Source organism: Talaromyces stipitatus, genomic scaffold, assembly GCF_000003125.1.
Source record: "Talaromyces stipitatus ATCC 10500 scf_1105507295523 genomic scaffold, whole genome shotgun sequence".
NCBI classification, from domain to species: Eukaryota; Fungi; Ascomycota; class Eurotiomycetes; order Eurotiales; family Trichocomaceae; genus Talaromyces; species Talaromyces stipitatus.
This window is the reverse complement of record NW_002990113.1, coordinates 858,955-882,797: the sequence shown is the minus strand read 5'-3', so window position 1 is coordinate 882,797 and position 23,843 is coordinate 858,955. Positions and strand designations below refer to the sequence as shown.

The window sequence follows — 23,843 nt, the reverse complement described above, 5'->3', positions numbered from 1 at the left end:
AATAGAATTTGATTAATTTCTCAATGCGGTAAACGGAATCCCATCTCCGTAAACCAAACGCAATATCGGGCTATTGAGGGTAGCGACCCACAGTGTATGCTTGAGCTGCTGGATTTTCTCCTTAGATAAAAGGAATGACCTTTTCCCGTCCGGTATCTCAAAATAAATGTTTTCATCACACACATAGCAGACAAAGGTCTCATGTATACTTCTTAGGATCCAAATTCTGCACAATGCCGAGACAGCATCAGCATGCAAATGTAGGAAAGGAGAAAGGAAATCATCATGTTTCCACAAGAGAGCTTCTAGTCCGGACGCGACTTGCCAGTCTCTATCATCTAATCGCCCCATGGCCCCCTGGAGGATCTCGGGAGGCCAGGGAGAATGTTTGCCTAAGGCATGAACGGCTGCCTGCCTCACGCCCCCATTGCTGTCGTCTAATCGGCCCATCACCGCCTGGAGGATCTCCAGCGGCAAGGGAGATTGCGTGCCTAGGGCATTAACAGCTTGCCACCTCACGCCTAGGTCGCTGTCATCTAATCGGCACGTAACCGCCTGGATGATCTCGAGCGGCCAGGGAGATTGCGTGCCTAAGGCACCAACGGCTGCCCGCCTCACGTCACTATTGCTGTCGTCTAATCGGCATGTGACTGCCTGGATGATCTCGAGCGGCAAGGGAGATTGTACGCCTAAGGCATCAACGGCTGCCCGCCTCACGCCTGGGTCGCTGTCATCTAATCGGCACGTGACCGCCTGGAGGGTCTCCAGCGGCCAGGGAGATAGGGTGCCTAAGGCATTAATGGCCGTCCACCTCACGTCCCTATTACTGTCGTCTAATCGGCCCATGACCGCCTGGAGGATCTCGAGTGGCCAGAGCGATTGATTGCCTAAGGCCTCAACGGCTACCTGCCTCGCGCACGGGTCGCTGTCGTCTAATCGGCCCATGACCGCCTGGAGGATCTTGGGCGGCCAGGGAAAATGTTTGCCTAAGGCACCAACAGCTGCCCACCTCACGTCCCTATTGCTGTCATCTAATCGGCATGTGACCGCCTGGATGATCTCGAGCGGCCACGGAGATTGTGTGCCTAAGGCATCAACGGCTGCCCGCCTCACGCCTGGGTCGCTGTCATCTAATCGGCACGTGACCGCCTGGAGGGTCTCCAGCGGCAAGGGAGATTGTATGCCTAAGGCATCAACGGCTGCCCGCCTCACGCCTAGGTCGCTGTCATCTAATCGGCATATAACTGCCTGGAGGATCTTGAGTGGCAAGGGAGATTGTGTGCCTAAGGCATTAATAGCTGCCCGCCTCACGCCCGGGTCGCTATCATCCATTTGGCTCATAACTGCCTGGAGGATCTCAAGTGGCCAGAGAGATTGGGTGCCTAAGGCATCAATGGCTGCCTCCCTCACGTCTGTGTCACTATCATCTAATCGGTACATAACTGCCTGGAGGATTTCGAGTGGCCAGGGAGATTGCTTGCCTAAGGTACTAATAGCCAACCACCTCACGTACATATTGCTGTCGTCTAATCGACACGTGACCGCCTGGAGGATCCTGAGTGGCAAGGGAGATTGTGTGCGTAAGGCATCAATGGCCGCCCACCTCACGTCCGAGTCGCTGTCGTCCATAAAGTTTGCGGTTATACCCATGAGCTTGGACGACATATGCCAACGATGGGCTAATGCTCTTAGAATCTTTTCTCTGTGGGATCTTCTCCTTTGCAAGAAGTTCTTCTCAAGTAATTCGCACAGGACATGATCTGGAAATTCAATCTCAGCGCAGAGGCGCATTTCTTGAAGGCATTTGTTCTCATAATCAAACCATTGTATACATCCAAGTTCCATTTTTTCTCGAAGACGTCGTAAGAAATCATTGCTGTTCCCTGCCAGTTCCGAATCTTCTGGCTGAGGTAGCTCGCTGAAGCAGTGCATAAGCAGTCGCTGGTGTGCTGGGCCAAGTAAATCTCGTGGCTCCTTCTCGATTTTTTGAAGGAATGAGCTTACTTGCTCTTCATCAATATTATACAGCAGCCCTGTGACAAACCTTTAGAATACATCATAGTGTCCACTGTACTTGTTTTTCTGGAGAAATTCCTCTGGTGATAGTTTCATGGTACATTTTCCCCGCAAGCGGTCGAGCTTGAGAGAGAGAAGTGGTTCGCTGGATTCGGATATCAAACACCGGACGAAATGCTGAGCAGCGAAAAATTCCTGGAAAGTAAGATGTATAAAATGATAACTCCGGTCCTGGCTTGTAGTATCTGATGTGCGCAGAAAGGAGAGTCGGTCAAGGACATTATCTGACATCTGGTAAAATTGCGATTGTTCATAGAGCCAATCCCGATGATCTTGATGAAATTCAATAATATCACTGTATAACCCTGTAAAGGCAAGACATTCTAGGAATTTCATCTCCGTCTCCACCTCCGACTGAATCTGCCAGCGTTTTCGTAGATTCTGGACCGCGGTTTCACTTAACTGTCTTGTATTCTCCAAGTTCAAGATATCTTTTTGCCATAACTTTAATTCAATGGCCTGGTATATTTCTGTCATAGTTTGTGGTGAAGCATCAGAATGGAAGTTGTTCTTATTCCAACTATAGCATAATGCATCAAGCTGGATTGGTATTCGAACAAGTCCCTGGATTAGCCAGTGACTCCGAATAAAAGAATGGATCTGATCTGTAATATCTGGATCCTTCATAGTTTTGGCCAAGTAGATCTGCACCTGACGTGGATGAAATCCTACTGTCTCTAGTTCTAGGTCGAAAGGAGCAAGACCAGAAATATTCACAGCATATGAACGGGAAGTAATGACCACATTAGCTTGACTTAATAGGTGGTTGAATATTTCAGTCATGTCAGTACCGGAAATATTGCGATATGCTGATATTTCATCAAGGCCGTCCAATAACCAGAGAGTTCTTTTATGGCTTGGATCAAAAACCGTTTTCCAGAGTTTGGAAACTAAACTGTCACGCTCAGCTTGAAAAGAAAAGTAGTCCCGGCGGAAAAATTCATCCAGGCACGACATCCCCTTGAGCCTTCGCAAAGGTATCCATATAACACGATCGAAAAGGCCAGCCCACATCTGTTGGTGGTAAAAGTCATGCACAATCTTTTTGCACAGTGTTGTTTTCCCAACACCCGCACGTCCTCGAATTAAAATCCGTCTGGGCTGGATCATTCGGCCATCCGGAAGTTTTCGGTCATGAAATAGGTTTGGAAGCGTGACTTCCCTTTCAGGGCTATCTGCTGTTATTTTTAGGCGATTGAGCAGTGAAAACCCCGAGGATGGCTGTGCTGCTGGCAACTTTATATCGTGGTTCTTATGTTGGTATTCTATAATAGAAAGATTGATGTAGCATTGCTCCATATCCAGAAAATCTCCAGAGAGGCGCTTAATCCTCAGACGATTATCCATCTCATAGTATTCCTGCAATTTGACATCAACTAGCTCATCGGTTAGCAGCATCCTGTATACCAATTCTGATAAAAGGATCAAGATATCTTACTGCTAATAATTGGAGGTGCAGGAATTTCTGATAGGACCACTTTAGCATACGCAGCAGCAGCAAGGGCTGCATACGCTTGCCACTTTTTATTTTTATGGGAGTCGCAATAGTCACATATCCCTCGGATCACGAGAGGCTGGAGTTGATCCATAAAGCCAGCAGCTTCCATTTCAAAACAGAGCAAATTCCACTGTTTCCCAATAGAGTCCCGAATTTTGGCATTCTTCATAACCTGATCACCAGAACCAATTAAACCGTAATGAAAATCAGGCATGCTGGTTTCTCGAGGATCACGGTCTACTAGTTGGTTCTGGTCACATGTAGAACAATCTTGTGTCTCATCTGTATGGTCATATGTAGCTCTGAATAACCCGTCATCCATTGGTCGGATATATTCTTGTCCGTATTCATATTCAGTCTGTACTGCATTGATTATGTCTCTAACCTGGCGTCTTCGTGATATACTGTCGCTCTCCATTTGAGACAAAGCGGTTAACAAAATGGGACGAGGCTTATTAAGGGAGCCATTTTGCTGGAAATTTCCATCACGGGGAATTTTGCCATAATCATGTTGGACAACACCGCTTTCGTGGCCTGTTGGCTTGCTGATCACAACATCGCCAAGGCGAACATCAACCCCAGTACTGGGAACTCCGCCTCCAATGCCAACCATCAAGCCAAACCGAATCTCCGGAAACGTGGAAAGCATCTGTGATACCACAGCCGAAGCGGATACTTTTCCGTAGACACCAGATGGCAAGCAAGCCAATGCGACATTATGACCGCTAATTTTGCCAAGTGTGTAATTATTATGGTCGGAGTTTACTTGAGGCAGAGATGGATGAACTTCATCGAGCACAGACTTTGCAGCCCTCAATTCCAGCGGCAAGGCGCAGATCCATGCGACCGTGTAGTCTCTATTAGTGAATTTCATTTTGTCAATAGGAAAAAAAAAAGTCTGATCGACTTGAGTCATGTGTACTGCAAAATCAGAGGGGTAGCAGTTTATGTCTTGACTAGGCCGCGTCGTTAGAAACTGAGTTAGTCATTAGCTGCGTAATCTGATGGGAGATCGGGGGGGTACATCAGTACAGTAAGCCGGGTAGTTGATAGAAGTTCCTAATAATCAAATCGTGAGAGCAATGGCACACAGGTGAAGGGATGGTATACGATTCTTTCTTGTACTCCCTGGAAAAGTTGGTTGGATCTCAGGCACGAAAGCGGGGTTTGGGCGACGCTAAGCCTATGTAGCCGGGTCTATATACGCCCATAGCCTGGGCCGCTAAGCCCAAATAGGGCAAATATTCCAACACCACTGTCAGTGTTGGAACGCAATACGCTATCCCTAATTGGGAATCCATCATACTACTAACATGAAGAAATTTCGAGAACTAGGTTCACATACTGACGAGATATAGACATCCAATCAGCTCTATATGGCTATATCTAGAAGGTTCGACTGGATGTCATCTCATGATCTAGTTTGTACAGGACCTCACATATAAAAGAGGTCAACATTCCTGACAAGTTTTGTATTAGAGAGTGTGCATCAATACATAGAAATTCTCAACTCTAACTTCTTATTATTTGCCTATATTCCGTATCCATCCTAGCGTAACCGAGCTCCAACAGTTATGAGCCCGGGATTGCTGTGAGATAGATATTCAGAAACTGCCCACAATCCTCTATATCCAAAAGCCGGTTATCAAAGTATATCAATCGAATCCAAACCTTTGGGAACAGCCCAAGCTCTGTCTGAATCGCTTAGCCATGGACGAGAAAAAGACGACTGTGATCCTGAAAACCTCGGACGATTGGAGAAAATGGATGGAACAACTGAGAACAAAGGCGACAAAGGAACAAGTCTGGGAATATATGAATCCAAGTACCATCAATACTGGGGACTTGGAGCCAGCGCCAACAAAACCAATAGAGCCCATTCAACCTTCTAAGCCAGACCTATCCAGCGATGAAGATATTGCTATTAAGCAATTCAAGCTGATGAACTGGCAAGCTGACATGGCGGCTCATGATTCGCAACGACGGATTTACGAACACAATAAGGCTCGATATGAGAAGCATATAGAGCGAATGACAAACGTCAAGAACTATATCCTTGATACAGTCGAACTTGGCCACCAGTCAGAAATCCGGCAAATGGAAGATATTAAGGAAATAATCCGAACTTTGAAGAGACGGTTTGCCCTTACAGAACAACGAGAGAACGACCTGCTCTTGAGCCGAGAACGAAGTCTTCTTAATCCGAAACGCACTCAAAGACCGAAGGAATGGGCGGAAAAATGGAGAACCCTCGTACTGGATATGAAGCTTGCCAATTTCTATGAGTTGTCAGACACAAGATTGGCACGAGACTTCATCCAATCCACTGCAGAGATTGCGCCCAAGTTTCACGACATCTGGAGCACAAGAATCCTCGAATACGACATGGGATTAGACACATCAGGCTTAACGGAGATTCCAGATATTAACGAGATCATAGGAACATTCGACAAGTGGGTTGAAGCCAATAATAAGTTGGAATCAAGTCACAGACGCGATATCGCTATGGCAACTCTCAACGGAAAGTCAGATCAGCCTGAAGACAACAAGAAAAGTCAGATGAGATCAAAATCGAAGGACAAAACATGTCTCTGCGGCCAGAAGCACCAATTTGAGGACTGCCCATACGTGAACCCAGCAAAACGACCTAAGGACTGGGAATCAGACATCAGTATTGAGGAAAAGTTCAAGAATCTTGAGAAAAAGGACACCCCATATGCCAACGCCTTGAAACGGGTTAAGAAAGGACTGGAAAAGAAAAAGAAAGAGCGAGATTCCGACACCAGCAAGAAAACAGATAAGGATTCGGAAAGATCGAATTTCATGTATGATTCCGATGAGATTGCATGTGCTGTCAGATTGGATACGGCATTATTAGCCTCGAACGACGACCTCACAAACAAAGTCATAATGGATAACGGTACAACAACTCATATTTTCAACGATCGAAGAAGGCTCCGAAATTTAGGCAACGAATCCAGGTGGCTGCTTGTTGGAAACACAAGAATCAAAATGACTGGACCTGGAGAAACAATAGTATATCCCACACAACCGATCAGTGAAAAGGTTAAGCGAAAGGGTATTATCGTCCGTGACGCCTAGTACGTTGAAGGCTTTCATACCAATATCGTATCACAAGGGATTATGGAGGACCATGGTATATATTATGACACCCGAAAACAACTATTGGAAAAGAACAGTCAGGAATTGTGTCATATTCGACGAGAAGGAAATCTTTACCTTATCGAATGGGACGAGAACAAGCCAGCACGCAGTTCGCTTAGCGTCGACTTTGCCTTCAATTCCATGGAGAAAAACATACTCAAAGATCCGATGAATGTGTGGCATAAAAGATTCGGACACGTATCATCCAGAGCTATTGAGAAACTCCAAGAAGCAACAGAGGGAGCTATTGTTATGTCAGTTCCAAGCCACAATAACGAGGGATTCAAAATCAAATGTGAAACCTGCGAACTTACCACGGCCAAACGTCAAATCAGCAGGGTAGCGATGCCGCTACCAACAAGGCCATTTCAAAAGATATTCGTTGACATCATTGTCATGAACTTGGCACGGAATTTTGACAGATATATCCTCCATGCAGTGGATCCGTTAACTAAATTCCACGTATTAGTCACCACCACAACGAAATCAGTCAATTTCGACCTAGAAAGACTGATTGAGGATATCGAACATACCTTCAAGTGTGTTATTGAGACTATACATGTGGACGGCGAAAGCTCAATCAATGGCAACGACTTCAAGGACTATTGCAAAAGGAAAAGAAAGACGTTAGTCACGACAGTTCCTGATACGCCTGAGCAGAACGGCCTAAGCGAGAAAGCTGGGGATATCATTGCCACCAGGGCAAGGAGCATGATTATTGAAGCCAACCTACCTGAAGGGTTATGGCCAGAGGCAGCCAGAGCAGCCGTTCATATCATGAACCGAACACCAACGAAATCCTTGAACTATAAAACGCTATATGAGTCAGTGTATGGGAAGAAACCATATGTTGGAAATCTGTTTTTATTCGGATCAAAGACTTACGTACGGATCGACACAAAGAAAAGCCACAAAGTAGCTCCACGAGCGCAGATTGGATATCTAGTGGGATATGAAGCTCACAATATTTGGCTCATTTGGACGACAGGTCCACGGGGAACGAAGGTCATTCGAGCACGAGACGTTGTTTTTGACGAAACGAAGAGATATGACCCAGAACATCCATTCGCTAGGGAAATCATCAGAGATAGTGTGACAACGATAACAGAATCATTAGAAATTTTAAACCTTGAAGATATTGACAAGGACAATCAAGTGTTTGATTCAGTTGATGATGACATGAGGCTTCAACGTTGGCAACCCGCCAGTATAAGGTTCTCACCAGCGAGGGGGTCAAATGAATGTTCGAATCAGCCAGATACCGAAACTCCAGTTCAAATCGAGGCACCAATTACTGGAATTGGAAATATTGAAGCATAAAACGACGAACATATATACGATCCTGACGTGCAAATGGAGGATGCCCAAGAAATCTTTTAAGATATTCGCACTGAAAATCGTGGCGATTCCAATATTGTGGAATCTGGGGGGGTGAAAGAGGACGAAGTCGTGGTGAGAAAGGAAGAAACTGATCGAAGCTATATAGGGGAAAGTGGAATAACTAAAAATCCGGAAGAACAGATTCCCCAAATAGGAAATCACGACTTGCCAACACCTCCACTGACCAATCAGAGCGCGCCAAACACTCCATTAAGAAATGTCACGGGATCTGAGAAGGAGATTACCCCGCCTCCTACACCCTCAAACAACAATAACGCACCCAAAGCAGCAGAAATCAGTGCCGATTTATCAGAAAGGAATATCGTGACAGGTCCAAGAGTGCGAATAGCTTCAAAAAGAGCTCGAAGCCCAGCAACTGATAATTCAGAATCCAGCAAAAATGTGAGAAAGAAGCAACGAGCTGCATTCGCAAGAATGAAGCTATTCCAAGAGTCCTCACTAGCCAAGTCCTTCATGGCCGCTATGGAAAAAACCAACAACCTTCACGAATCTGAGCTCCCACCAGAACCCAAGAACTGGACTGGCGTTCTACGGCACAAATACAAAAAGGAGTTCATTGAAGCTGCAAAAACCGAATTTGACACACTGAAGAAGAAAGGAACGTTCAAGTTTGTCCAAAAACCCTATGATAAACAAGTGTTACCGCTAACATGGGTTTTCAAATACAAATTTGACAAATTTGGCAAGATTTCCAAGTTCAAAGCACGGATTTGTGTACGCGGTGATCTGCAATATGACAATAATTTGGAAACACGAGCGGCAACGTTGGCAGCACGAATCTTCAGGATGATGATATCTCTGGCAGCTGTATTCGACTTAGAGATAGCACAATATGACGCTGTCAACGCATTTGTGAATAGCAACCTTGACGAAGAGGTATATACCGAGTTTCCGAACGGCTTCAAGATTCCTGGCATGGCTATTCAACTCAAGAAAGCACTGTACGGATTACGACGCAGTCCACGGCTTTGGCAGAAAGAATTCACAAAAACCTTGATGAAAACACTCGGATTCGAACAGATACCAGATAAAGAATGTCTATTAGTCAAAAACGGCATATTTCTATTATTTTTTGTTGACGACATTTTGATATTCTACGACAAAGCCACAAAACAAGCGGAATTCGAAAAAATTGAGAAGACCTTGATGGCAACATACGAACTCAGAAAAATGGACAAGTTTGAATGGTTTCTCAACATGCGAATTTTACGAGATAGAGAACAGCGGAAAATTTGGATTTGTCAAGACTCCTACATCACAAAAATAGCTGAGAAATTTGGATTAACCCACGGCCTAGTCAAAACACCAATATCAGTCGATATCAAGCCTTTTGATGGGGAAGCAACGAATCAAGATATTCACCATTATCAGGAAATGGTTGGGTCAGTCATGTACGCCGCTGTCATGACACGAATCGATATTGCAAAGGCTGTCAACGAGCTTGCTAAACATGCCACCAATCCGTCACCTATCCACATACAGCAGATCAAACGAGTGATACAATATCTATTCAATACAAGATTCCTTGCTATCGAATACTCACCACTAAGGAAGTCAGAATCAGACGTTGTTGTATGTGCCTCAGATGCTTCATTTAGAGATAACATCGATTGTACAAGCTCAGAGGGTTATCTTGTTCAGCTGTACAACGGACCCGTCGACTGGAAGGCTACAAAACAAAGATATGTAACAACCTCTACCACCAAAGCAGAACTAAGAGCAGCAACTGAAGCCGCAAAGCGATTGTATATCTGGAAACGTGTCTTTGAAGCAATCGGCTTCAAGCTAGAGCATGAACTATCTATTCAATGTGACAATACTCAAACCATACGCCTACTGACGAGTCCAGAACCCAATTTTCACACAAGTCTACGCCATATCAACATCTATCACCACTGGCTCCGCCAAGAGATTCAGAGCAAGCGACTTCATATTCAATGGGTCGACACCAAGAGAATGGTTGCAGATGGCCTTACAAAGTTGCTCAAGGGCCAGATCTTTGTGAATTGGAGAAAACACCAGGGATTAGTGGATATAGCACATTTACTGCAGGAATAAAAGCTTCAAGCTTTCCTTCCTGGGGGGGTGTGTTGGAACGCAATACGCTATCCCTAATTGGGAATCCATCATACTACTAACATGAAGAAATTTCGAGAACTAGGTTCACATACTGACGAGATATAGACATCCAATCAGCTCTATATGGCTATATCTAGAAGGTTCGACTGGATGTCATCTCATGATCTAGTTTGTACAGGACCTCACATATAAAAGAGGTCAACATTCCTGACAAGTTTTGTATTAGAGAGTGTGCATCAATACATAGAAATTCTCAACTCTAACTTCTTATTATTTGCCTATATTCCGTATCCATCCTAGCGTAACCGAGCTCCAACAGTCAGGTGGTGTCACGTGACAACGGCGATATTCGAAAATTCGGGTCGGGAATCGGAGATTAAAGCTCCACGTGTTCGCAACTCAAATCCTCAAATAACACGGATAGTCCCACTTCGTTTTCCAATGGCGCAGATCTTCCCGCCGATTCTAGGTTAGCCCATTCGAATAACCTTTTAAATTTAAAGAAAGTTGCTACAGAATCAATGAATGGATTGATTGCCTGCGAAGGCGGCGATCTACCAATTATGTCAAGGAAAGAATCTAATTTCACTCGTTCTCAGGCTCCTCCATATCGTTCCTGTGCTCCCGATCCTTAAGCCACAGCGGAATGTCGTTAGCGAACCTACGGGCCATACCAATCGCGACCCCTGATAAAGAGTCTGGGTCATTATCAATGAAGATCTGCTGCAGATCAAGACACTTTTCCAGCGCAATGTCGCGCGCTCGGATAATATTTTCCCTGGAGTTGACGGTACTCACTCGTCCAAGATGCCAATTGGCATAATTTTCGAGTGCTTCCTCAAAGGACTCGGGTATCTTGAACGAGCGAGCCTGTTCAATTCTAGAAGATCTCGATTGATCGCTGTATGAGCAAGACAACAAGGGCTGGGATGACATTGTCGGGAGGACATTTATATTGATAGGAGGAAGCCCTGATGAATTTGCAGGAAGATTAAGAGTTTTCTGTCGGTGATCAATTTGTTGTCGTTCTTCAGCAAATAGCTGCTCTCGAATGGCCTCAGGAACGTCATCATGGGTGTTAAGAACACCATTATTTTCCACAAATTTGACGAGGCTACGCAAGTGATGCGTTCTCAATCTGTAATGCTTTTTACTCACTGGATCCTGCCAGCAGTACTGTCCTTCATGATGACAAGGTGGTCCTGGACAACGCATTTTCTTATAGACGTCTCTCCAAAACGACGGCTGCCCTGAGGACTCTTCGGCGTCAATTTGATCTTCCAAATCACGGAGCATTCGGTTAGTTGTTGATGAAGACCCTCTTTTGTCAGTTCTGCCGGGTGGAGAAGGATTCCTATCCTCTAGATACCTGATGGTTATAGAAAGTCTCAGCTTTCTTCCCTTGCGGAACAGTGGTTCCCACTTTAGAAGTTGCCTATCTATAGCTGTCCAATCAATATGATCAGTTTCAAAGCGCTTGGTAAGGTCACGTTCGGAACGGTCGTTTACAGAAACCACAATAGTGGTCTCATCTGACCGTACACGTCGATTGCTTGCCTTCCTCAGGCGCTGGCGCACAGCTTGATCGGCCTTCTCCTTTATTTGTTGCCAGTATGAAGAGGGTTTCAAGACCAGATCTTCTTCAGTATCTCTAGCTACGCCGCGGTTGTTGAGAAGTACCCTCCACTCGATCGGATAGTTGATATACGTTTGTGTATGGTCATCACACGACTGCAGATTACCACTGCTAGCTTCATCGTAATAGCCTAAACGGCCCGGTCGAGGCAATGAGGATGAGCGTTCAGCGTTTAGACGGCTTGGGGAAGGACAATAAACAGATGGCGTATAGCGGTCAAGATTACCCGGGGTAGGGGCATAAAACGAAGTCTGTTCCCAAGTTTCTGCTTGAGAAGCACGTTCATTGTTTAAAGAAACAAAACCCCTCTCGTCAAGGCAAAATATGCCGCCAATCAACCTATTGTTTCACGAATCTGACATTAGTAGAACACTCATTCAAATCACTAGCATAGGAAAGGTGGTGCCAACAAGCCGAGAAGAATGATGAGCAGAGTCATGATTCAGCGGTTCTCCACCTAGTTGCGTCCTGCACAACTCAAAATAAGGCCGTTAAGTGCCAACGTAGATGATAAGTCAGGAACACGAAGGGAACCAGGATGTGGACAGCTGGCTACACCCCTGGCTTGCATGGAAGGTTCCAGTAAACGAACCATGGACTGTTTTCTACTGTATTGGGATTTCAAGTGACGTCATGTTATTCTTACAGTAAGATACGATACAGTGAAACTTTTGGAATATGGTTAATCCGGAGCTTTCCCGGATATAGGTTAGGGTGAAACAAGTTAAACAATCACAGTATGTAGAAGCGCGCACTGGTTTTGCAATCAACTGTAAGCGGTCCTCTCATGCCCAGCAATAGCTTGGATTGTGGGAACTTTAAACATCCTATGTCTATGTCAGCACACTCGCGGTTCGAATAGAAAGACCAGAATACTTTGAGAAATGAAGGCAGTCTCTATAAGACGTCATGCTTCATCAAATCCGTGGAGTTTGAACGATGTAAGAGGAAATTTGTGCTTGGGGCGGTAAATGGGAAAAGGAAAAGACCAGATTTAAACACCAGAAAAGCTCTTGATGTGAGGTGTATGTTGACTACAGTAATGCAAACACACTGACAACAAAGCAAGATTAAGGAAAAAATTTTGTCTTTCTGCATGACAAGTGATGTTGATTGGCCACTGGTACAAAACCGAGGGCGCGGAACAACGAAGCAATGCCTAAATTGCGGGGTTAAAAGGGGAAAAAAAGAACTAGATATGAAATAGAAGGCAGTAGTACTGTACCTCTCAATTAGAGCAAGACTACCGAAAATTACCCATAAGCTACTTAATAAGTTAAACTGTTGGCCTAAAGGAACTTTTGTCCTTTAGAACCTAAAATGTCACCTGTATAACCACATGTCCATAGTCCCTGACCAAGTTTGGGGAGACCTCACTTGTATTGATAAGCACATAGCATAGCTACTCTTGCGACGACGTATTATCTAGTTTACAAAGTATATACGTAATACTGTAGTCAATCTTTCAGTTCAATAAGTAAATATGTTTTTCAAACCCCTGGAAGGATTGCCTACTTTAAATAGATCCGCATTTGAACAGGCCCACAGTCAAACAGGCACAGTTGACGGGATCTATAGTTGAATGGATCCACAGTTGAACGGATCTAGGATAAAATATGTCTACATTCAAACAGATCTATGTCAACATTCTACACAGATCCAAACTTTAAGATGGCTTATGCTTTGAATTTAATTTGAACATTATGCGATTTGAATCGCCCAGGGTAGTATTCTAACAGACGGCAAGCGGGCGCTGAAAACCGCTCCTGGCCACCCGTTCCCCTGCCGCCGGCCACCGCCTGTTGATTCGGGGAATGATACTACTCGACTAAGTCTAGCGGCGCCAGCCTGTCCCGTTTGGGAATAGCGGGCCCGAGCGTCAGTCCGCGATGTCTATATAAACCCAGGTGCGTCCCTTGACCGATTTCACCTTGTCGTCTCCTTTCTCTCTTCATTTTTCTCAATTTCATTTTCCGTTACACCAGCGGCTAAACGGCACAGCATCGCATGGACCTCGCGCCAGCCACGTCAGTGATGTCTCAGCTCCTCCAGAATCGCTGCCACCGAGCCTGGACAGCGCAGATGATTGGACTCCAGTCCAACCATATTTGGCGACTCTGAATTTCGAGACTGCCATCGACAGCCGTATTTCGGCTCCTAGTGGAGCAAGAACGAGGACGATGTAATCGCTGCTCTTGTCTGTTGAACAATACCGCTGCCTAGGATCACTTCAGCCTCGCCAGGATTCTAGGACTGAATTCGTGAACCGAACGACTCAGGAAAAAAGGAAAAAGAGGGAACGCAAGACGGAGAGAACAACAAAAGAGGTATACAAATATGTTATTTCAACACTGCGCTGGAGAGCGTTGTACTGATCCTACTTCGAAAATAATGCGTCTGACAATACGCAACAACAGGAATCTTTCGCCTAACTTACAGGGATCGCGCTTTCCGATCTTGTGACCTTATGACATTAACAAGAGTCAGTTTTCGGTTGATAATGGGTTTCCTTTCTTTCAAGGACAATGCTCTCGACGTAGCAGCCAATGGCAAACATGCATCGCGCGGGGCTGAAGCTCACACCGGCCTGTCTTTCCAATTTAAGGTCCTACATTGCCAAAAATTGAGCATGTATCATCGTCGCATCACAACCCATTGCAGCGCTAGCGTCAATAAGGTGGCTTTCATTCTGATCCACACTGGTAATGAGATCAGACGATGGCGGTGTTAGATTCGAGTTTTGAACACGCTATAAGGGCCGTATAGACTCATCCAGAAGGCATGATCCAGGTTATACTCAGTTGCTGAGCCTTTCTATTGGCAGAATGGGAAATTCAACAGGGGCTGTCGAATCACGACTCCATCAAATTATATGTACAAGGAAGGTGAGTAGTCTTGGAAATCGGTGCGTAACGCTGTCTTAGGCTAGAAGATCGGAACCAAGGTGACTCTGGTCCTCTCAGTTGATATAGTACTTCTCAGCCTCTCTCGACATAAAGGTGATTGATTCCCGCACATGCGACTCTCCTCAGTTCCTGCTCATTAAAAACGAGGCTCAAGATTTTGACCGTGAACATGGCCAACTCTCGATTTCACGTGGATAATTTCCGGCCCTATGAGAGACATAACAGGAAAGCCTCATCTCTGCACCATCAAAAGACTGCCTCGCGATACCCAATTCCAACATCCATCACTAAATTCCTCCTTTCTTCTGCTTGCCCTTCTTCTCCAAATGCATAAATTTCATTTACCAGGACACGTTCCCATACCCGTGCTCAGGTCTTTGTTCACCCACTTCCGGCCTGTCCAGTAGTGGAGGCGTGTGCACACCCACGCCTGCCATAGTCTTCTTCCAGACTCTCTCACACCCGTTATGCACAGGCTCCTAAGGGACCTTCTAGTTCTTCTGCGGGATCTCATGTCACGACGGTGTTGGATCCGACGCCTAGTATACTGGAATCACAAGAGCAGTCTCCGTCACTGCCTCAGTCATCACCCCATCCCGATCTGGATGACACTGATCTTTCCACTAGCTGGGTCTCAGTCCTCGATTACTACCCAAACACTGAAACCACACCACACTGTGTAACTGATTATGGCTCTATATCATATCCCACCAGATCGGAAACAATCATTCCAATCGACCCAGCGATTCTCGGCGACGAGACGCTTTGCACATTGACATACAACCGACAAGACAGTGGTGTTAGCGGTGCCATATCCCCCGATGAGCTGTCACAAAAATCAGTCTTTATACGGGGCCACTTTGCAAGCACTTCCGATCCTCAGCCTAGACAACAGAGTACAGTCCGAGAGCTGCTCCCTTTTACGATCCTCTTGATCAACAGACTTATCTTTCGCGTCCTCATACAACCAAACTAGAAACTAGCACGGCATCCATGTTGCAATCCACTTGCGGTGACAGTAGCCAAGAGCTATCATTCAATAAGAAACAGACCGCACCAGAGTACGGTCTAGGACAGCCATCCAAAAGAGTTTGCACCCGCACCACGCCAAGTGAGAATGTGAACACGGCCCTCCTTCCTACGCTTTATTCTCATTTCTTGAGAGCGCCTATGGACGGCCGTTTAGAGTTTCTTTCCTGGCTATTCGAGGGTGCGCTTTCACAGTGCATGGCTGGATTTTCAATTACTTCGACGCCCTCATTGAACAAAGCCCGGACTAAAGGAACTAGGAAGTTGCCATGGCCGGATGTGGTGAAGCGCTTTACGGAACAGTTTCCCGGGAGGACGGCAGGGTTGATTCAGGTGTATTGGTCGACCAAGTTGAAGGATGTGTAGATAAGTCTATTACTGTGAACAATCCTTTAGTCGTTATCTCAGGAGGGGAAATGACGGTTCTGGTAACTAGGATTTTTATGATTACGTAGTTAATACCAGTGTAATCCGCCTAGAAAAGCATGGGGTTTGAGGGCATACCTCAGCTGGAGAAGGTAAAGAAGTTGCTTTAGATATCCTTTTCTACAAGCCGTAGAAACAGATATTGCATTATATACACTACTACATTATCGCGACTCCCACTGAATAATTATCCACCGCAACTTCACGATTTGCCAATCACTCACCAATGTAAATGCGTTCTTTCTTCTCCCTCAACTTTCTCTGAATGAAAGCATCCATATTGTCCCTTTCTTCTTGGGTCAAAAGCTGCAGACGATCTTCCAGATTTCCATCACCAAAGAATCTCCGGTCTATTTTAGCCCAGTATATCATATCAAATGCCCAGCTCTTTCTAGCTGCATAGTTCAGCCAAAAATCACCTGTTTCCCAGCTTTTCAGCATACGCTCTGATAAGCGATCGGTGTCCTTAAGTATATGTCGATCGATAGCGGCCTGCTCTCTCTCCCTCAGTATTCTCAAAAACACCGGCAGGACTTTTTCGTAGTTTTGTATCCAGTCATCCAAGCCATTGGCCCAATGTTCTGGAAGCTCAAGGATTAGCCAAAATGGCGGGCTGTACGCAAAGCCCGTCGGTGCAGCATACGTAAATTCCCAGTCAAGTGCCCCTGTCATCTGAAATTCCGCATTTGCAAGGACATTTCCCGGTCGAAAGTCGTCGCAAAAAAGCTTGAATGGCCCTGAGTCGTCTCCGCAAAGCTGATATTCGCGGGTGATCTTGCGAAATAGACACCTCGCAATGTACTTTTGTCGGCAATCTTCAGCAGACTCAATTGCGTCGTTTCGCTGAGAAGACAAATGAGCTAGATGCATTTCAGCAAGGGACTCATAATATGATGAGGCGGTTGTAAATGGATGCTGGGGAAGCAACTTTGCTGGAAAGCCTCCAAGTTGGACCAATTCGTTCATATCAAACGTCAGTGGGCGGTGTTTTACCACCCATTTGTCATCAAATTCATCATCTTCATTGGCTTTAGAAATACAGCCAATTTCTGAGAAACAATGACTAGATAACTGTAGTAAAATATCGGCCATTTGACGATAAACCAGTTCGAGTCTTTCTGATGAAATGTCCGGGTTCAGAATTGGCCTCTCTTGGCGCGAACGACCAGGTATGTTAAGAGCATCAATGAAGTCATAGTCATGATCAATATATTCCATGATAATAAATGGCCCTAGACCACATGGACTTTCCGCAGTCATTCCAGAGTGTAAGATGTGAGGCACACGAATGTTGGTAAAATGCTCAAGGAACCGCATCACAGCTATTTCACGCTTGACTTTTTCTTCTGGAAATACCGAAGCGCCAGGGCATGGAAACCTGATTACCGCTGAACCCCCATCTTTGAATTTCATTCGAATCCAAGTATTAAAGGCTCCCCTTTTAGGAGCAAAAAGTTCATCAGGGACACCTCCCCGATACTTATCTATAGTTGCTCCGATTTCTCGAAGTACTTCCCGATCGAAAATTTTGTTCTTCCAAGGTTCAAATAGATTCTCGCATCTCTCCCATGCAAGATCATCATAATCCATACATTTTGGTATTTTGATCAAGTCTGAAGCCATGGTGAATATTCAATAGTCATCCAGAAGATGGTTTTGTGATTGTCGATTCGGACGAAGGTCGTTTAGGTCAGTCATTTATATTCTTGATATTTTCTGTCGCGGCGGCGGACTTTAAAAAGCGACAGTGAACTTCGAAGTGGAAACATGGGAGTTCAAGTGTAGTAGCCGGCACGGAGAGGTTTGAGTCTACCGATCTCACTAGCGTGCCTCTAAGCTCCAGCCACTACGCGCCCACTTTCCCCTTGTGTCTTAATGAGTGAAATTGTGTCTGTATTATATTACGGCTATTCTGGATGTGGAATAGGCATTATAAAAACCCACTACAAGGCATATCTCAGGCCTCATTGGTGCATGACTTTCCTCGCCGAGAACCCTGTTTAAGCTATTTTGTATCGGCACCTGTGTCCGAGTTTTCTTCCCTTAGATAGGCTACACACAATACATACAATTACACGTCCCACTCACATTCACAAATTGACAGGTGATTATTTGACATGTCAAGACCTTCTGTATTATTATGCACATGGAACTCTGTGGCACATACTTATTTCAGATTGTTTGCTGACCTCTCACTTTTGAGATGGCTGTGCCGCAAAAATTCTTTTAGCTTCTTCTCATCTATTTTTAATCCATACAAAGTCAATATTTCCGTGCAATCAGAACTCTTTGCCGCCCATCCCTGTCACAATCTCCTCTGAAATTGGCGGCAATGCACATATGCAAGTGTTTTATGTCAAAGGAGGGGAAGGAAGAGACAAAAGCCCATACCCAATCATTTCTTGTATCCAGCGAAAGAGTACATAGTTCTCTTTTGGGATTAAGGCAAGCTGTATAGGAGTCAGTTATAAAAGGCCAGAGATATCCATTTTTTCTTTGTTCATGAGAGACCATCTCTTTTTCTTACATAAATCCCGTTTTAATTTCTTTTTACTACCTCTCCCAGAATCAAAGCGCTGCATCAAGCTGCAAGTTAGGGCTCTGGCTATTATCATTAAGGCATACAACCTCTACACCCAGTTTTCCTGAGTTCATAACTACTGAACAATCAATAGTATGTCGATTGGTCTCTGTTTTTGACTTCTAATAGGATCTAATAATTTACATAGCTATTGTCGCTCCATCCTTGCAACCATGTCTCGCGAAGAAACCAAATTCAATATGGACATTTCCAAGGACCAAGCGGAGGAGATGAAAGAACGCGGCACAGCATCACAGAAGTCTAGAGGATTGCAGCCTAGTAGCGGTAGTTTGGATGAAGTCAAACTTCCTTCGCCAGCTGAAGAAGAGCTGATGAAAGCGGCTGGAACTGCATCGCAAACTCGAAAGCCCAAGAACTGAAAGAGTTCCTCCATTTATGCAGTCTAATGTAGGATATCAATGAGGACCTGCTGTTTGTGAGGGAGATGTGGAGCCTTGAACTACGTGGAATGTACTGCAAATGGTGTGGCTGGTTTGGATTTACTTTAAGGTTGTAATATGATCTGCTTTGTATTGGTAGTTGGATTCTCTGCTCTCAAAACAGAATCGTTTATCGGTGTTTTGCCTTCAAGTAACTTCTTTCGCGGTCCGATGGTTAGTTTCAGACTCTCCGAATTGCTCGCAGAAAGCGAGCGGAATCTGGGCAGTCTTGCGGGATATGGGTTCTTCCTGACGTTGTTGTTGTTGTTGTTGTTGTTGTTGTTGTTTTCCTTCTTTAATCCCGATTTCAGCTTCCTCGAGACGCTGCCGCAAGTTGTCTATCTCGTTTTGTGACGTGTTAATTACCTTTTGAGGCCGCAACATCTTTTGCGATTCGCCCAGTACGCAGACTTTCGTCTGTAGAATCCCAGGCGAGACAGATTTACAGGAGGGGAGACGACGATTCTGGTGACTAGGATTTTTATTATTACGTAGTTAATACCAGTAATCCGCCCAGAAAAGCATGGCGTTGAGGGCATACGAGAGGAGCAAAGAGGCGTAAATCATTCAAGGAGCCCATTCTAGCGATAGTGATCCCAGAGACCATATTACTGTGTTATCTTCAATGAGAAGGGCTAGGGTAAAAGCCTTCACTTTGAAGTAAAACGAATAGTTTGATCAAATATAACAATATACCAAGTCTGGCGCTTTGATGACTATGGATGATTGGAATGCGTGGGATCAATCGTTCCTGATGGAGGTTCTTTCGATTTGCATTTGGAGTATCTGACTATATATCTTAGCCGCACCATTTCAGTGAGCATATTTTGAACAATGATCTGATGATTCTTAAATGGATAGAAAGCATGAGTTGAATCTCCTGGGAGAAATGTCACATGGACAACTTGCTATGAAGAAACAGACTAGGCACATGATAATGAGCGCGTTCATACCCGAAACCTTTCGCCCATTAGGTAGTTTATATATTTTCCCGTATTCCCAGGCCATGCCCGATATCATGCACAGACAATTTGCGAAGGACAGGAATCCGTATAATTTGACACACGATTAACCGAAGATATTGTCCCCAACTAATTAAAGGCATCATACAGAACACATGCCTGTCTATCTTGAAGATTATGGCGCACTTTCTTTGCTGATACACCCTCTCCTTGATAGGTCGGATTGTTGTCTGATGATGGGTTGAGCGTAACAAATAAATCCGGTGGTGAGAATAACCAGTACCTGTCGCGAGTAGAAGTCAGAGGACTATGAATGAAGATATCAGGATGGCAAGCACATTACTTCATTAAGGGTTGCCCAGGTTGATACATGTATTATGCCAAATGCAGCGAATACAAAGGCACATAGTGTGACACCTATAAAGTCTAATGCTCTTCGGACTAATACCACTTGTGATAGCCCACCTATTGGAGCTCGGCGCGAAATTGCATAGCAAATAGTAGCAAGGAACAGGTAATCGAGAGCAAAAGCAACGGTGAGCAACTTGTACAGCCACGAATGCAGCAAAGGAATGAGGAGCAAAAGGAGTATCTTCGTTGCAGAAGAGAAACTGCCATATAATAAGCAAAGCAGCTTTGCACTGTTCTGAGATAACAAGCGTCGGTACATAATTATCTAAACTGTCAGCTTTGCTATAAATACTAGTTATCCGATGAGACTTACCTCAAATACACTAGGAAAGATCGTGGATATCCCCAATGGAAGATGAAAAATAGGAACGGAGAGGTCGCCACATTCAAACGTGGTGCCCCTAATAGTGAAAACTAAAATGGAAACGCTTGCAGTAAGGGAGAGCATTGAGAGAACGAAATTCCAGCTCTGGCACAACCCTTTGGTGAAAAGGAAAGAGATTGTTTTCATCAACCCCAGTATCGCAATAGGAATAGAGAGAGACACGTTCAAAGAGTCGATTGATTGATCATCCATTATGAAGCTTTTCTTCCGTACAGAAGCTAATGTATTGTTTGAATCTGACTGCAGGTGTCCCAGATATCTTATATCCTTTGGCCTCATCCACTTTGTATGAAAAGTGCAATGGCTCAGTTGATTTATCATCCCTCTACTAGCCTAAATCACATCGATCTATGTCTCTTCCCATCCTTTTGAATTCCAATATTTGAAGAGGATTGGTATTCTATGACTGACGGCCCACTAGTCACTGCAGGTGTGCCGCACGAGTGAGCCTTATCCAACCAGTCGCCTGTAAGAACCGTGGTAACTTATCTGCTTAACTTACTTTCGTGGAACCAACATAACTACAGTACAGATATGGCAAGACGCTAATGTACTAAAATAGTCAGTAAGTTAAGAAGCTAGTTTTCCTTCACAATAACCTGACTTTCTTCCCTGTTGCACTACATTTCCAAGCTATGGCTCTTGAGTATTCTAAACAGATGCCCGCTCAGAATATTGCATCGGCTTCCTCACAGCTTGTGCCTACTCAAAAGATAATTGAAAGCTCGATAGGTATATTCAAACAACATCTCGAAACGGAATGGACGCGACAGAGAGCTCCGCAAAGGTTGAAGAGAAAACTCATAGAAACACGCGACGCAGAAACCGCAACCACAGCACGAATTTTCTTGGACCATGGAGGGTTTACGTCTTGGGTTGCGCATTTCCTCTCCACGGAGGGCAAAATTCATTTCAAAGGACGGAGCAACAGATCTGTTACTTTGAAAGCATTCGATGAGCTACCTCCGTCCGAACGAATAAATGCAGCAAAAAGAGTGGCAGCGACACAGGTTCATCCTACAGTATACAGTGCTATTCTCAGAATATTGCAGTCCTTGAGAGTTAATGGTTAGTCATTTAATCACTCCTATCCACTTTCGGTTCTAACTCTACGTAGGAATAATCCTAGAAACATCTGGAAATGATGAGTCTCAACGGAATACAACAATTCAAAACTCAACGCACCACAGTACCACAATTGCTCCACCAGAGACTAACCTCAGCGCATCTGGAACCTCAGACACGTCTTTGCTTCTCGCAAATTCCTCGCAGCACCTGGTACTTGAACATGCTTCACTAAGAGGTATGGCAGAAATATTCGACCAGTATATGTGCTCTGCCATTAGAAGGGACACAGTGCAAAGTGAAGGATCTCCCTGTCTCAAGGCTGCTGTAACGATGGACTTTCCCTTTGACGGATTAGTCGACTGTTTGATGAGCTTAGCTATCCGTCCGAGCAAGGTTGAATATCTAGCAATGGCTTTATTTGGAGTGCACGTCGAATCCGTAGGACAGGTTCGATATGTGATCTTAAAAGAAGGGCTAAAACTGATTCCCAACCCCGATATGACACTGAAAGGAACCCGAGACGATGCTATCATCAGCGTACTTGGCAAGGAGATACATGACGAAATAAGAGCAAGTCGTATGCGCGGGAAGGAGTTAGAAGAAGGAAATCGTGTTACCGAATGCGTTTCCATGATACTTACAAGCAGGCCAGACGAAGGCGCCGTTATTAACTTGTCTCTAGGGTTAAAAGGAGGATCTCGAATACAAAGTAAACTATATACGTAGAATATAATCCAGTCTTTCCACATGCAGCGCTAACCTTCTTTCACTTGGCCTCCAACCAAGTATAACTCAGTACCAGTTTCCAACTTCGCTTGACCAGAAAGCATTGTGTGTACCCTCCCTTCGCCTTTGTTCTCATAGACTGTCAGACCGTCACATCCTTTCCAATACACCCATTGACCACTGCCTTCGATCCACCTCACTTTATTCGCAGGGACCTGAGAAAAATCGACTTTGTCATCAAGTGCTTCGGGATTAAAAGCCTAGTGACTGTTAGATGGGTCATGACCTCGGAAAGCTCATCTCACCATCAAAAGAATCGTTCTGGAAAGAAACAGACTGAATGAAATTTTGATTGTTCGAAGATGGGTGCGAACCACACTAAGAAGCGATAACGTTACTCGCAATGCTCAAGCGTCGGATTGGTAACTCTGCGAAATAGTGTCTCGTCTTCGAACAGTAGAATACAGGTTCACCCATAATGAATGCTAGAGTCTCAGTATTGAACTCATATGGATAACGACTAAAGGACCTTTCAGAAGTGAGCGAAGTTCATTTTCAACGATGATGACTGAAAAGTTGTATGAGGGGCCGGAGGGGCTGGATCGCACGTGATATATATATTTAGGAATCTGAACTACTACGGTAGTCATATCTGTTGGGCACCCATATCCTGTCGTTAAACACAGATGCCATAGCAGTCTTGTTTTTAGGCAACGAAAAGTGTGAAGTCTTCCCAGACAGCCTTGGAAAGTTTTTGCTTATGTTTTATGTATTTTTCACTGACCTTCTGTGTGGTTAAATGTGGAAACACAAATGATAGTTAATTCTACTGGTCGATTGATATTTAGGTGACTAGCGGGGTGTTAATCCTAATCAGGGTGTGATCTAGTTAACTCCGGGAAAGTAACACTGAGTGAGCCATTGTTGAAAATAAAATCACGTGACTAGCAGAATATGTCGGAACTAAAACGTAATACTATTTCACCAAAAAGGACGCCCTTAAAGGGAATTTGGTATTTTTGAGGTATTTGCAAACCGTTCCGTAGTTCGACTT

The 23,843-nt window shown here is 44.7% G+C and overlaps 6 protein-coding genes across 6 annotated transcripts, besides 4 other annotated features; 3 read left to right on the top strand and 3 right to left on the bottom strand.

Moving 5' to 3' along the window:
• Nucleotides 1–12: 12 nt before the first annotated feature.
• TSTA_062430 (uncharacterized protein) lies at nt 13–4,448 on the bottom strand (the record flags this gene model as incomplete). The annotated part of the gene is made up of 3 exons (XM_002340102.1): nt 13–2,044; nt 2,075–3,452; nt 3,515–4,448. The coding sequence occupies 3 exons, from the start codon at nt 4,446–4,448 to the stop codon at nt 13–15; spliced, it is 4,344 nt and encodes a 1,447-aa protein (XP_002340143.1).
• Nucleotides 4,449–5,054: 606 nt separating this feature from the next.
• On the top strand, nt 5,055–8,059 carry TSTA_062420 (uncharacterized protein; the record flags this gene model as incomplete). The annotated part of the gene is made up of 2 exons (XM_002340101.1): nt 5,055–6,675; nt 6,775–8,059. The coding sequence occupies exons 1-2, from the start codon at nt 5,285–5,287 to the stop codon at nt 8,057–8,059; spliced, it is 2,676 nt and encodes an 891-aa protein (XP_002340142.1). The 5' UTR covers nt 5,055–5,284.
• Nucleotides 6,122–8,017: a mobile genetic element.
• Nucleotides 7,031–7,576: a mobile genetic element.
• Nucleotides 8,060–8,099: 40 nt separating the features above from the next.
• Nucleotides 8,100–10,221, top strand: TSTA_062410 (uncharacterized protein; the record flags this gene model as incomplete). Its single annotated transcript, XM_002340100.1, has 2 exons — nt 8,100–8,170; nt 8,233–10,221. 2 exons carry the CDS (start codon nt 8,100–8,102, stop codon nt 10,196–10,198), a joined length of 2,037 nt encoding a protein of 678 aa, XP_002340141.1. The 3' UTR covers nt 10,199–10,221.
• Nucleotides 8,327–10,177: a mobile genetic element.
• A 229-nt stretch (nt 10,222–10,450) lies between the features above and the next one.
• Nucleotides 10,451–12,534, bottom strand: TSTA_062400 (uncharacterized protein). The gene is made up of 2 exons (XM_002340099.1): nt 12,266–12,534; nt 10,451–12,194 (listed from the first exon to the last, which is right to left on the bottom strand). Exons 1-2 carry the CDS (start codon nt 12,292–12,294, stop codon nt 10,805–10,807), a joined length of 1,419 nt encoding a protein of 472 aa, XP_002340140.1. The 5' UTR covers nt 12,295–12,534; the 3' UTR covers nt 10,451–10,804.
• A 3,898-nt stretch (nt 12,535–16,432) lies between these two features.
• On the bottom strand, nt 16,433–17,877 carry TSTA_062390 (uncharacterized protein; the record flags this gene model as incomplete). The annotated part of the gene is made up of 2 exons (XM_002340098.1): nt 16,660–17,877; nt 16,433–16,611 (listed from the first exon to the last, which is right to left on the bottom strand). Exons 1-2 carry the CDS (start codon nt 17,837–17,839, stop codon nt 16,433–16,435), a joined length of 1,359 nt encoding a protein of 452 aa, XP_002340139.1. The 5' UTR covers nt 17,840–17,877.
• An 842-nt stretch (nt 17,878–18,719) lies between these two features.
• TSTA_062380 (uncharacterized protein) lies at nt 18,720–19,377 on the top strand. The gene is made up of 2 exons (XM_002340097.1): nt 18,720–18,890; nt 18,946–19,377. The coding sequence occupies exon 2, from the start codon at nt 18,971–18,973 to the stop codon at nt 19,175–19,177; it is 207 nt and encodes a 68-aa protein (XP_002340138.1). The 5' UTR covers nt 18,720–18,890; nt 18,946–18,970; the 3' UTR covers nt 19,178–19,377.
• A 114-nt stretch (nt 19,378–19,491) lies between these two features.
• Nucleotides 19,492–19,524: a microsatellite.
• Nucleotides 19,525–23,843: the final 4,319 nt, after the last annotated feature.